The sequence below is a fragment of the Toxoplasma gondii genome, chromosome VIIb (assembly GCF_000006565.2).
Source record: "Toxoplasma gondii ME49 chromosome VIIb, whole genome shotgun sequence".
In the NCBI taxonomy this organism is placed as follows: domain Eukaryota; phylum Apicomplexa; class Conoidasida; order Eucoccidiorida; family Sarcocystidae; genus Toxoplasma; species Toxoplasma gondii.
The window spans coordinates 2,494,398-2,507,047 of NC_031475.1; the positions used below are offsets into that span (position 1 = coordinate 2,494,398).

The 12,650-nt window shown below is 60.7% G+C and overlaps 1 protein-coding gene across 1 annotated transcript; it reads right to left on the reverse strand.

Moving 5' to 3' along the window:
• Nucleotides 1-690: 690 nt before the first annotated feature.
• Nucleotides 691-10,671, reverse strand: TGME49_260150 (tetratricopeptide repeat-containing protein; the record flags this gene model as incomplete). The annotated part of the gene is made up of 1 exon (XM_002365147.1): nucleotides 691-10,671. The coding sequence occupies one exon, from the start codon at nucleotides 10,669-10,671 to the stop codon at nucleotides 691-693; it is 9,981 nt and encodes a 3,326-aa protein (XP_002365188.1).
• Nucleotides 10,672-12,650: the final 1,979 nt, after the last annotated feature.

The following is a 12,650-nucleotide window of genomic DNA, read 5'->3' on the forward strand; positions in this document are numbered from 1 at the left end:
TGAATCTCAATTCGTTTTTTATATTTCAACTGTTCACATGTCTCAGTTGATGACACAGCACTGCGTTAAGTATGCCGAAGAAGTCCGCCAAGTCGCGAAGTCGCTCCGGCCTTCGCTGGACCGACCCCCAGGGTTCTATGGAGCGGCAGGGTGTCTATACACCGAAAGATGAGTCAAGCCGTCAGTGCGTTGGCGGCGGCCGTGGGCGCTGGAGCAGTATTTAACTGGAGACCCAACGCAGAGAAGAGTAGAGAGAAGACGAAGCAAAGAGAAGGACAGACAGACATGAGAAGACAGGAGAGAAGCATACCGCGAAAACAGAGAAGAGAAGAGAGAGAAGATAACGACAAAGCAGCAGGAGAAAAGAAACGGAGAAGCGCGAGAGAAGAAAAACTCCAATCCAGTGAACGCATCACAAACGCATTTCCACCCCAGTGTCCGTTAAAAGCTGCGGCACAGTCGCATGTCTGAATCGCCCTTCGAGGGCCCACATCCCCCTCCTTTCGGATTTGCTCGCAGTGCTAAAATAATCCCTGATCCACTGAACAGCCGCTAACGTTGCGTTCGCTCTCCGTTGTTCTCCGTGGATTTTGTTCCTTCGTTTCCTGACTGCTTCGTCTCCTCGCTTCCCCTCTCGAGCGTCTCCTTCGCCATCCTGTATCGAGTCGTTCCGGCGCCACGACCCGCTCTTCACCCCAAGAGCGAAGGCCCTGTCAGGACGCTCGTTTCCACCAAACCGGCGTTCATCATCGGGGCGTTGAAGTAGAGGCGCATAGCTCGTTCAAAAGCTCTGGAGGCTTTGTCAAACTGGCCCAGCGCCTGCAGACATTTCCCGTAAAGATACGCTGCGAGGGCCTCCTGGAGAAAGTCCGTGTCTCCGTCCAGATACATGGTTTGAGTGTCGAGGTCGACGAGGCCTTCCAACAGGGGCAGGCAGCTCCCCAGGGCCCGCTGTCTGTACAGGAGCCGAGCCTCGAGGAGCTGCGCCGGGCGCGAGTGCGGGTGCATGCACCGGAAGCCGCGAACTCTCTCCAACAGGTTGTTTAAACACCTGGGGCTCGCGGCGGGGGGCAGTCCTGTGGGGCCCACCTCACAGGGGTGTCTCCAAGGCCCGGCAGGAGACAGGCCCGCGCCGGTCGCCAGCGCCGCGGCGGCTGCAGCGGTGAGACCCGCGAAGGAGACACTTTCGCCAGGGGCGCCGGGGTGCTCCGCCCAACAGGTGTCTCCTTTGTCACCTGGGCTCTGTGGGGTGCAGGGCCTTGGCATTCCTGAGCCCCAGAGCCCCTCGTCCCAGCACGAGGTGGCCCGGACGATGCCCCCCTCGGCCTCGTGAGTCTTGTGGAGAGTCCAGCGAAATCCCGACAGACGAAGCGAAGGAAGTTTCTCGTGACCTGTGAAAACCTTTGACGCTTTTCTCAAAATGCCATCGAACGAGGAGCTGCAAGAGTGAGGGTCAGAGTGATGCCGACGCTCGCTGGCGTCCACGACGTCGGCTTGTAGATGGGAGAGAGTGGAGGTAGGTGGCGAACTCCGTGTCGCGGCCGGAGGCGCGAAGGCACCCTGGAGCGGAGGACAGGCTTGAGCCTCCGCCTCCGCCCTCATACTCTCTTCTTCTTCGGCGCAGAAATAGTCCGCATACAGCCGGAGAAACTCGAGCTTCACTCCAAGAAACTCTCCTGCCGACCATCCTTCGGCTGCGGCCCGTGACACTGGGCTCGCGTTCGAAACCACTGCGGCATGGAGGCCGTGCTTCGGGGCTGCTGACAGACAACTGTCTCTCGAAGTCCCGCGAGGGCCCATGGACCCCAACGAGCCTGTCTCCGGAGTGTCTCCGCGCCCAGCCAAGTGTTCCGACGAGGCCGACCAGGCATGCAACTGTGACGCGCGATCCAGGAGTTCCTCTGCGGCTGCTGGGCCTAAGACCCCACACCGCTGGCACACGACGTCACTGTGTCCCTGCCCGAGGCCGTCGGCTTCATGGCGATAAGGCGAAGCGTCTCCTCGCCAGCTCGAGGCGCTCCCGGTTCGGCGGCGCCCCGCGCGCTTCGTGGAGAACGCCACACTTGAGTGGCGTCTGCGTCGCGGACTCGAGTGTTCGTCTCTTCTCTTGCTGCTCTTGCGTTCTGCGCCTCCTCTCCGGCGCGGCCCTCCAGGGGAGCGCGCTCGGGGACTCCCAGTGTTGGGCTGCACGACCGGCGTCGCAGCGACCCCGCGGAGACAGTGGAGAAAGAGCTCCGCAATTTGGAGAGCCGCTCGAACGCAGGCGGACGCTGCCCCGAGGTGACAAAGCAGTTCGACCAGGGCCATCCATCCTGCAGTCTCTCTTTCGATGTGTTTCGCGTCCATCACGCCTCCGAGGCCAAGGGAACTCTTCCTTCCTCCCGGGTGTCTCCACGTTGCAGCTCCCTGGCCGCCAGACACGGGCGGTGTGAGCCCCGAGTAGAGCGGACTGCCCTGATCAGTCAGTGAGGCAGTGGCGCCAGGGTGGGCCTCTGTCTTCCGACGCACCGTTGCTGGCGTCCCCCCCTCGAGCTTCCTCGCCGCTTCGTAGAACGCGAACTCGCCTGTGCAGTCGTGGAGCAAACATGCGGTTCCGAAGGTAGATGAGATGGCGACTCGGATGTCTCCTGAGTCGGCAGGAGGGACGGCCTCCCACAGTGTCTCCACCTCCCTCAGACCCTGACCTGCTGCGGCTCCGTCGCCAGAAGCGGCCGCACAAGCCACGGAAGAAAGCGAGTTGTCGCGGCCAACGAATCGCCGATGCCTCGCGTCGCATCCAGAGCAAGGAGAAGAACAACGGAGGGCAGAGCGCATCTGCGACATCTCTGGAGGTCGGGCACCGGCGCCGCAGCGAGGCCCGACAGAGAGGCATGGAGAGGAGGAAGCGCGCTGGTGCTCAGTGGCGAGTTCGGCGCTCAGGCGCTGCAGTGCATGCATGGCGCAGGGAAGCAAGTGGACATGGCGAGAGGCATGGCAGCTGAAGCAGCAGGGTGTCCCCGCTGCGGAGGTGAGGCTGCTCCTGTGGATGTCTCGTCGTACAGCGGAGAAAAAGGCCGCCATGTCGCATACAGTCGCTTCAACAGAGAAGAGCCGCGAACCCCAGAAGGCCTGAAAGGACGGCGAACGACGCGTTCTCTCATGTGAACGCTGCATTTCCAAAAGCGACGACGAAACAGGGAACGCCGACAGAGAAGAAGATGAGAGACGCGAGTGACTCCACCTGCCGGGCTCTGACAGTCTCTCAAATCCAGAGCCTCTGTCGCGTTGCTGGGCGCCGGCGGTGGGAAGCACACGCGCATGCGCCAACGGCGGAGAATGCGCCAATCCAGAGCTGTCTCCAAGCGCGCTGCTTCCACTTTCGGGGGTGCTGGCCGGGGCGCATGCATGCGAAAAAAGCCCACCGAGGCTGTTCGAATAAGAAGGAAGAAAAGGCCGCGCACACCCGTCGTCGGTGTCCAGACTGAGGGCCGCATGTCGCCGCTCCTCAGCTAGCCAGAACAACTCGTAACTGGTGTAGGCACCATCGGAGACGCCAGCGAGGGAAGCAGCCCCATAGGTGTGGCGGCCGCCTGGGACCGTCTGCCCTTCAAAAGGTTCGTTCTTCCCCTCACTCCTCGCGACTCGTCTGTCTCCGTTCACGACGGACGAGGAGTTGTTCCAAGACCCGCAGTCAGCATCAAAAGCCCCGTGAGGCTCCTCAGATCCTACCGCCCAAGTCCGTCGTGTGGGCCCCCCGGAGACGCTCGAGACACCTGAGGTTCCACCCGCGGCCTCGTCGCAGGCGTTATGAACGCATGGATTGACTGTCTCCCGTGCTCGCCTTCTTCCCGGAGAGAGAGGAGGACGGAGGCTGTTGAAAGGGTCAGACGGCGGAGGATCGGCATCCCAAAGGGCGCTTCCGAGACACTCGCCGAAGCTGAAGAGACGAAACGAAGGCGAGTGTCGTGCCTGAGTCCACGTCTTGGCGATGACTAAAGAGAGACTTGTGGGGTGCTCCTCGAGGGCGCTGCTCAAGACGGAGAGAAACGGGACGATTCCGGAATCGACGGAGAGACCCTGCGTGACGGCAGAGACAGCTGAGGCCCCTGAGTTTTTGAGGAGACAGGCGTCGAGCACTGGTGCGGCTGGAAAGCGAGACCAAGGACTCGCCACCCCGATACCGCACACACTGTCGCCTGAGGCGCGGTTGATGTCTCCAACTCTGTCGGCTGCGGCACCCGCCCTGTGCGGCACAGTCCCAGACCTCCCGCGCGTCTCTTGCTGTCTCTGGCCTTCGAGCCCATAACCGGGCTCCGAGGGTGTCTCCGCGGCGCTCACTGTGCTCTGAGTTTCATGGGAAGGCGGCAGGACGGGGAGGCGCCCCGAGTGGCACCAGGCGAGCATGAGCCAGGCGCGGGTGTCTCTGCGGTCGAGAAGGAGGGCCTTTCTAGAAAATTCGGCGCATGCTGGCAGGTCAAATGCATGCATTGCAGTAGAGGCGAGCAGCGCCCAGACCCGGGAGTCGACGGCTCCGCCCCAGAGCCGCAGGGCAGAGGCCCCACACCGGAAGGCCCGACTGACGAGATTGGGGTACGTGGCAATCTCCGCTTTTCTCTCGTCTCCGAAGCGAAACTCAAGAAAGCCGCTGCTTTCCTTCTTGTTAGCGGCAGAGGCCGGGGATGTGGCGGTCGCCTTGTCTCCGCCGCCCGCGCGGCCCGCATGGGCGGCCGTCAGGCCCGCCTCGGTTCCCCGCGCGCGCTCTGGAGCCCCAGAGGTCTCCTTTTCAACCACCAGCTGCGAGACACTGTTCGCCGAAGAGGAGCACGGCAGCGGCTCGGCAGGCAGCAGACTCGGCGGCACGTCGAAGAGACGAGTCTGGCGAGCCTGCAGAAGAGCGGCTTGCCCCAAAAGAAGAAGAAGATTAACAGTTGCTGCCTCGTCTCTTTCAAACGAAGAAGGGGGACGAAGCGATCGAAAGGGACGACATCTCACAATGGGGCTTCTCTGGGGTCGACTTACGCAAAGATCGGAAGCCTTCGAGTTCGTGCGCTCTCTTCCTCCATTCCGTCTATCTCCCCCTGAGTTTCTCTCAGATTCGTTTCTTTTCTCTTCTTTTTCCACTTGCTCGCTGGCCCCGGGCACCAAATCAGGCAGCAACCGCTCTCCAGGGGTCTCCTTCGCCTCCGCCCGAGGCGCCTGTTCAACCGGCATAACTAGAGCGTCTCCTCGACTTTCGGCTTCTTTCTCTTTGACTCGAGCTCTCTGCCTCGACGCGACTTCTGAAAGTGCCTCGGCCAAGACAAGCCCTGCCGTGACCGGTCGCTGAAGATAGGCGAGCAACAGGGTCGCTTTTACCGAGGCAACGAAGCCTAAGGAGAAACATCCCGAGTTGCCTGCTCCGAATAGCTCCTCACAGGCCTCTCCGTCTATAAGCCGAACACCGTCCGCGTCCTCGAAGGATCGCAACGTCGACTTGCTTCGCTCCTGTAGCTGTTCGAAGGCCGCCAGAGACAGCTGGAAGTTCCCCTGGAGAAACTGCGTGAGGGCAAGACGCTCGAGAAGCCGCTGCATCAGATTCTCGTTGAATTTCGACGACAGCGACAACAAGGCTGTCTGCTCTAACAGGGAAGCTAGCTGCGGGAGTGCCACGCCGATTCCAGGGGCCCCGGCTGAGTCGCCACCCCTGGCGCCCCTGCCGCCGCCAGGCACCCCACATTTCACGATGCATGCGCGGCTCCAGGGCTCGCCGGTCGCCTCCGAAGGCGTGCCCCTCGAGGAGACTGCCTCCTTCGGGCCTGTCCAGCGCAGCGCAAGGACGCGCTCGCCGCTCTGGAAAGAATAAGCAGCGTAGGGGAGAAGGTGCAGTGCAGTCAGCTCACTTGTTTCCAGGAGGAAGGCCAGGAGACTGTTGATAACTGCCGACCCCACACGAGTCCCTCCGCCCCACACGAGGGCCTTTTCCTCTTCTGCTCGTTCGCCGTTCTCATCGTCGGCCTCGTCCCCGTCTCCATCGACCCCCGTGTTCCCCCATTGTCCGTCCGCCGGGGCGACTGCTCTCCCGGCTAGCGCAGCCGTTCGTTCCGTTCCGTCTAGGATCTCTGTCTCTTTGTCACCGTGGTTCTCGCCTTCCCTTCGCTGGCCCGGCGTGCGACGCCCTGTCCCTCCCCATCCTTCTCTTCTCGCGGATTCCGCAGTGGCTTCGAGTGCCCGGGCAGCCCGCCTGGAAGCCTCCGCAAGAGGGCTCGACGGCTTCGGAGACAGGAGACGGCAGGCCGCGCCCCGCTCCCTCGCCCCACCTCGGCATGTCTCCGGGGCGGTCGTTTCGGGGCCTCGGTCCTCAGGGACTGGTGAGGCGTCTGCAAGAGCTCGCAGACCCGCCGCTTGAAGCTTCGCTCCGCGGTATGGCCCAGGGGCCTTTCCCTCTAGCCAGCGGAGGTCGCGAACCACCGTTGAGGCGTAAAGTTTCAGCGGGTCTTCGAGTCCGTCCCCAGGGCGACAGCAGCAGAGGGCGAGGAGACTGGCGAGGCGGCTGCGCTTGAAGGGGCATGGGCGGTAGCTTTCAAATTCCTTTAGTTGCTGCAGATGGAGAGAGAACACGAACCGCGCGTCGAGCGCGCATGAGGGCAAAAAGGCGAGAAGAGATCCGCCGAAATGCAGCCTCCGCGCAGCCTCCTCACACACTCCACCTACCGCAAACAGAGTCCGCTTGCCCGCAGACTGGGCCCTGTGGGTGCCTGTCCCCTCTCGGCCGACAGGGCCTATATCCCCCGCCAGGGCCGTGGGATCCGCAAGCATGCAGGATAGGGCCGGGATTTCTTCGCCGGCGTCTGCAAGGCTCAAGGCGCCCCACAAAACGTTTGGGCTCTCATCGCCCCCTGGCTCAGTCCCGGGGCCTCCTCTCTCGGTGCCCCCATCCTGCGCCTCCCAGGAGGCCTGCGGCGACGCGCGCGGCGAAGGGCCCTCGTGGGGTGGCGACGCGAGTCTGCCCATGTGCTGACTCAGGTCACAGCGGGCTTTTCGGGTATCTCCGTTCTCGTCTGCTTCTTTCGTCTCTTCCGGCAATCCCAGCAATGAGGTCTTGATGGTCTTTGTGAGGGCCCTTCGGATCGACGCGTAGACAGACTCACGGCCTCCAGAGCCTGCAGTCGAGGCCGCGCGGCGCACGGCTTTCCCGACCCACCTACCGTCGAGCGCGTCAGTTGGCCCCCCGGCCTCCGGGGAGCGCCCTGCACTTGGGCCGCAAAACGAGGCACTTGAGAGCCTGGACCCTTCACCGCGGACCTCGGCGGCGAGTCCCTGCAACTCGCGCGCCGTCTGGGCCTCTTGATGGATCCTCCAGAGGGCCAGCCGGCGACTCAGAGGGCTTTGGGAACTGAGCGAGGCCTCTGGGCCCAGTACCAGGTCCTGGGCAGCGAGCCACACGCGACGGCGGATGGCTCCGAGACCTCTGAGGGTTCCCCTGTCGAAGGGGACGACGGGGTCGGCCAGCAGGCCCCGGAGGAAGCCGCCGTCTGCAGCATCTGTTCGCCACTGGTGGAGACTCCGCTCGACCGCGGCTACGGTCCAAAGGCTCGAGGCCACTGCCGTCGGGGCCTGACGAATCTCAGGGGCGCAGGCATGCACCTTCCCGTCCCCGCGGGGGGTCAGCGACGACGCGACTGAGAGAGCCTGCGAAGTGGGGACCGAGGGTCGGTTCGGCCCGGTGCAGACAGACTCGCGGGCCTCCGACCCCGGGTGACCCTCGGGGTGCAGCGTGTCGTTTGTGCCGGAGACGCGAACAGGAGAGAGCCGGTGCCTCCTAGTCTCGTGCTGCGTTTGCTCACCTCCAAGAAAAACGTGACGAAACGAGAAGCCCCTGCGTAGAGCCGCAGACCCGGCTCGGCGGACAGCGGGCTCCTGGGACTCGCGGGGCTCCACGCGCGACAGCCACAGTCTGGAGCGGCATTGGGGTGCGCGGGCGCAGCAGGCCTCTGAGGCCAGGGGGCGAGACAGCCGGGAGTGACTGCACGCAAGGCTCTGGATATCCGCAAAATCAAGCACAGCGTCCAGGCGGCCCGAGGGTGACGAGAGGCGCCTGTGTCTCCGACGGTCCCAGAAAGACTCCAAGAACTCGGGAAGAAAGGCTAAAAAGAGACTTTCAAACGAGGGGTGAGGGGAAGAGCGCGGAACTCTGGGGACGTCCCAGCAACCCCGGACGAGAAGGTCGAAAGCAACATCCGGCCCGTCTGTGGCCCCCGGGGACGGAGACCGCAGCCCGGCGAGCCAAAGAGTCTGGAGCCCAACTGCATGCGCGCGGGACTGCTGCGCCTGGAGCCGCAACAGGAGGCCCCCAGCCGCGACTGGAAGTTCCGGGAAGCGCCGCTTTGCCAGCAGGACACGGAGGGGACATGCGAGAAGAAGCAGAAGCTCGTAGAAGCCCCTAGCTATTGCGTGGAGACGCGTAAGGCTGCAGAGGAGCCCGACCGTTCCCAGGGCCTCGAGGACCAGAACCTGACGAGGCGCAGAGAGTCGCGCAAAGTTTCTGAAGAAGAAGAAGGGGGAAAAGAAGACGAAGGGAGTCGCGTCGCGTGTCGCGCATCCAGAAAGGCAGTCCGGGCGACGCCCAAGTTCCGAGAGGTCGGCCACCTGCAGTCCGGGGCCGTCAGGGTTCGAGCCGCGGAGACAGCATGCAGAGGCAAGGGGGCTGTCGCAACGGTCGCCTGGCATCTCCACAGGTGGAGGACTCGCGGAGAGAAATAGAGACAAAACGGGCTGAAGCGGATTAAGCAGAGCCGCGCGCGGTGTCCCGGCGCCTCCGAAAGGAGGGAGACACGTCCCAAGCAAGGCCCAGATCGCCGGCAAAGGCGCCGCGAGCAGAGCCTCGTGTAGAGCCCCGAAGGAGGCGACCCGAAGGAGCGTCTTCACCCATAAGAGCCAGACATCGAGTGGAGGAAAATGAGGGACGGGAGGACACAACGAAGAAGAGAACAATGCAGGCAGTGTGGAAGGTGCACTGCGCAGATGACGCGGTTGTCCCACCAACGAATTCGCCGTTTGAAAGAAAGGGATGAGAGAGAATGCGGGCATGTCGCAGGCTGTCTCCCTGGAAGCCTTGCGTATTCGCGCCTCGGCTTCCAAGCACCTAGAATGCGTTGTCAAATCTCTGCTGCATGCACTTCCATGTTGCGCATTTGCTGGCTCCACCCCCGCCCCATCCCCGCCGCACGCTGTCTGCCTCCGCCCCACACAGTCACCACCTTCCACGCCTGTCTCGGGGGCCTTTTTTCTGCGGGTCCAGAGGGCCCTGAGCGGCGGCGCGAGGCCTGCGAGGGCCTGACGGGTTGCGGCGAAACTCTGAATGCCTTCTTGGACCCCTCGTTCGAGGAATTCCTTCAGCAGCGCCTCGGCTTCGTCGAACTTCCCGAGGTGGAGACAGGCGTCGACCTCGGCTTGAAAAAAACACAGAATCGCGTCGTGTCGAAGTCGAGCGAAGCGGCGAGTCTTTTTTTCGTTATCGTCCTTCTGCTTCGTGACGAGCCAAACGAAGTCGTCGCCGGACTCGTCGTCTCCGTCTGCTTTGGGACTTCTTTCTCTTCTTGCATGCGCGCTGCGCAGAGAGGAGCGAATCTGTTGAAACACGGCAGAGGAGCTTTGCCGGAAGGAGGCAGTGGAGCCCACGAAGAAGTCGCGCGACCCCCGCGAGACCCCCGACGACGCTTCCGCCAAGCCTGGGGACCCTCGCGAGAGGGGTAGCGGCCCATTCGGGAGCCTCTCGCTGGCGCTTCCTTTCGAAGTGACCCCGGCGCCAGAGATAGGCGGACTCGAAAGCACCCCCCCACCCGATATCTGACAGTTGTCTCCAGCGCGTCTCGAGCGAACCAACACGCGCGGGGAATTTTCTTCCGGGTGAGGTCCACCCGTTGCTTCATGGCTCCCGCCCGTGGGTTCCTCTGTCTCGGGGTCGATGGTGACGCCTGAGGAGGGCCGTGGAGACGGTGACGACGCAGACGGATGCGCGCCCCCTGCGGGTCTCAGGCGTCTTCTCTCCAGGGATCCGCTGCGATCCTCGAGGCCCTGGCTGCCGTTGCTTCTTCCATCTTCTGCGCGGACTGGGACACCTGCTCCGGTGTCGGCAGGCTTCCTGGACTGCTCGGGCGGCGTCGGCACGAGGAGCGCCTTTCGCAGCTCTCCAGAGAGACTGTAGATCTCCTCCCATCCGCCCTCTGCATGCGCAGCTTGGAGCTCAAGCAGACAAGCGCAGACGGCGCCGGCGACCCCTGGCAGCGTCAGAAGGTCGTCGCGCCTATGCGACGGCCTCGGCACATGGAATCGAGAAGGTTCCGGCTCAAAGTCCTGACCAGATGCCTCGCGCCACGGGGTAGGTCGACCCTGGATGGTCCGCCGACCTCCGTCGGAGTCAAGGCGACTACCTCCCTGGCTTGGAGATCGCGCGAAGGTCTCGGGTGTCTTTTTGCCACGCTTGGACCCTTTGGGAGTTGCATACTCTGAGTTTCCAGACTGGGGATGGTCAGACGCGGAAGTTCTAGGTAGCGAGGGTTGGAGGGTATCTGCTGAGCTCGCGGCGTTTCGTGTGGAAGCGATGCGAAACGAAGCAGAAGAAGCGGCGAGGTGTGGAGAAAAGGCACACTGCGGTCTGTGGCTAGCGTCGCGGAGCTCCCCGTCGGCCTCGGCAGATGCGCCAAGGGAGTCCATCGTCTTGACTCGCGCGGCAAATCATGGAGACGTAAAAAAAGGAGAAAACGGGGAACTAAACGATATAAATACAAGACAGAGAGGACAAGGTCTGAAGAGAAAACTGAGTCACCTGGCGGAGCTGACGGGACCGGTGTGCATGTGTCTTCTGTGTGTCGAAGTCTCCGACTCCAGGGAGAGGGTGTCGCGGAGGGACAGACACTGGAGAGAAAGCTGTGTTTCTCGGGTGGTATGTGATCGGCAGTGTTTCTCTTCGTCACACGGCAGAGCTGAAAAGAAGAAACACGCGAGAGAAATGTTGCAGAAAAGGCTCGAGGCGTTGACGAAACAGCTGGTGTGCATGCAATTAAGCTCGCCATGGTTCCACCAACCGCGGATCGACGTCCGAGGCAACAAGTTCGCGCGAAACTAGTTAAATAGAAGAGTGTATTCTATAGAAGACCAGCGCCGGAAAACGAAACGACCTTTTTTTAATGAATTCACCTCACCGGATACGTAAAATGTTCCAGTCCTTTCTGACTGCACGCGCAGAATCTTGAACGTGCAAGTCCGGCGTAGCTTGTGGAAGGGCTAGTTTTTCGGGCGGGCTCCTCGACAATTCTAATCTCTGTCAAATTCTTCAACATAAAGAGAGAATTTCCTTTAGTCTCTCAATCCGAATCAAAAACAACACGTATGGGGCACCTGAAAACCCTCGTCAGCGCCCATCGTTCTAGAATGGTCAAGACACTGGTTCTAGACACCAGAACGTTCACGTTCTCTGCAACCCTAATCAGGGCCCTACAACACGCACGACAAAAACCAGATCTGTGCATTCTGACGTTTTGTTGTGGTCATATGGTTCCCATCTCAGAAGGAAGAAAGCCAGCAAGGGGAATTCATGTATGATGCTCGACTCAAGGACTCATATGTTCCCACGGTCCGTAGTGTACATACACCTGGTTCACCCAAGCGTTCCGCAGTGGCAAAAAGGGGAGGTTGAAAAATACTCTTGACGTGGAAAGTACACAAAATGGAAGGAAGGTGGAGAGCCACCAGATGACTGCTGCACTCCCTGAATCGCCTACTCACACATAAACATCTGTGCAAAGACAAACGTTTATGAATATTTTTACATGTACATAAAAACCCACAGCGACTCCTTAGAGTGTGTAGGTCTTGAAATATTTAGGAATTCCTCTACGGTTTGTGCCTACTTGACTCTTTCGTTTAGACAGAACTGTAATTCATCGGGACTAATGTCAGCATTATCAGTGAGAAGGTATGTTGAGCAACCAGTTCCCCATCAACTACCTTAGTTCGACTTCGTACCACCCTTGCATAAGGACGTTGTTCCCAGATAACCGGATCGTGGGGGCTAGGCATCGGACAGACAGTGTAGGGAAAACGGGGGAAAGCAGGCACCTAGAAGCAGGATGTAGCGCCTGAGAACTGCTTCATTTTTGCGTTTTACAGGTTTCCTTGGTGGAAACCGTTTCAAGGTTCACGAAACGGAACTATGCACGCTTTGATTAAATGGTAAAAAACATACACTTGTCGTAAAGACGCAGCACTGCCGATTCATAACGTACCACAGCTAACAGTCTGTTCAGACAGAAAATACGAAACCCATTACGGTGAATTTAGATAGGATACTCCTGTGGTCACGATGCCGCATCGTACCGCAATCCTGACCGCACTGAATATAGCCAAGAGTACTCTGGGCAGACGTTGTATTTTGTCGGTGTGATCAAGATGTGAATTCGTCTTTATACTATAGTTAGTCGGGAGGAAACACACCAACAAGACTGCACTTTTGCCTCATATTGCGGACTGGTTTCTTTTTAAACAAGTAGTCCACAAGCTTCATTCGTGCTCCGCGAGCGGGTCCCCGTGGTGGTACATATCCGAGGGGAAGGCAGTGGGTACGGTAAGTAGGTACAGAAAACTAAACGAGACATCCAAAAGGTAAGACAAGTAAACGTGTTGGATTTCAGTAT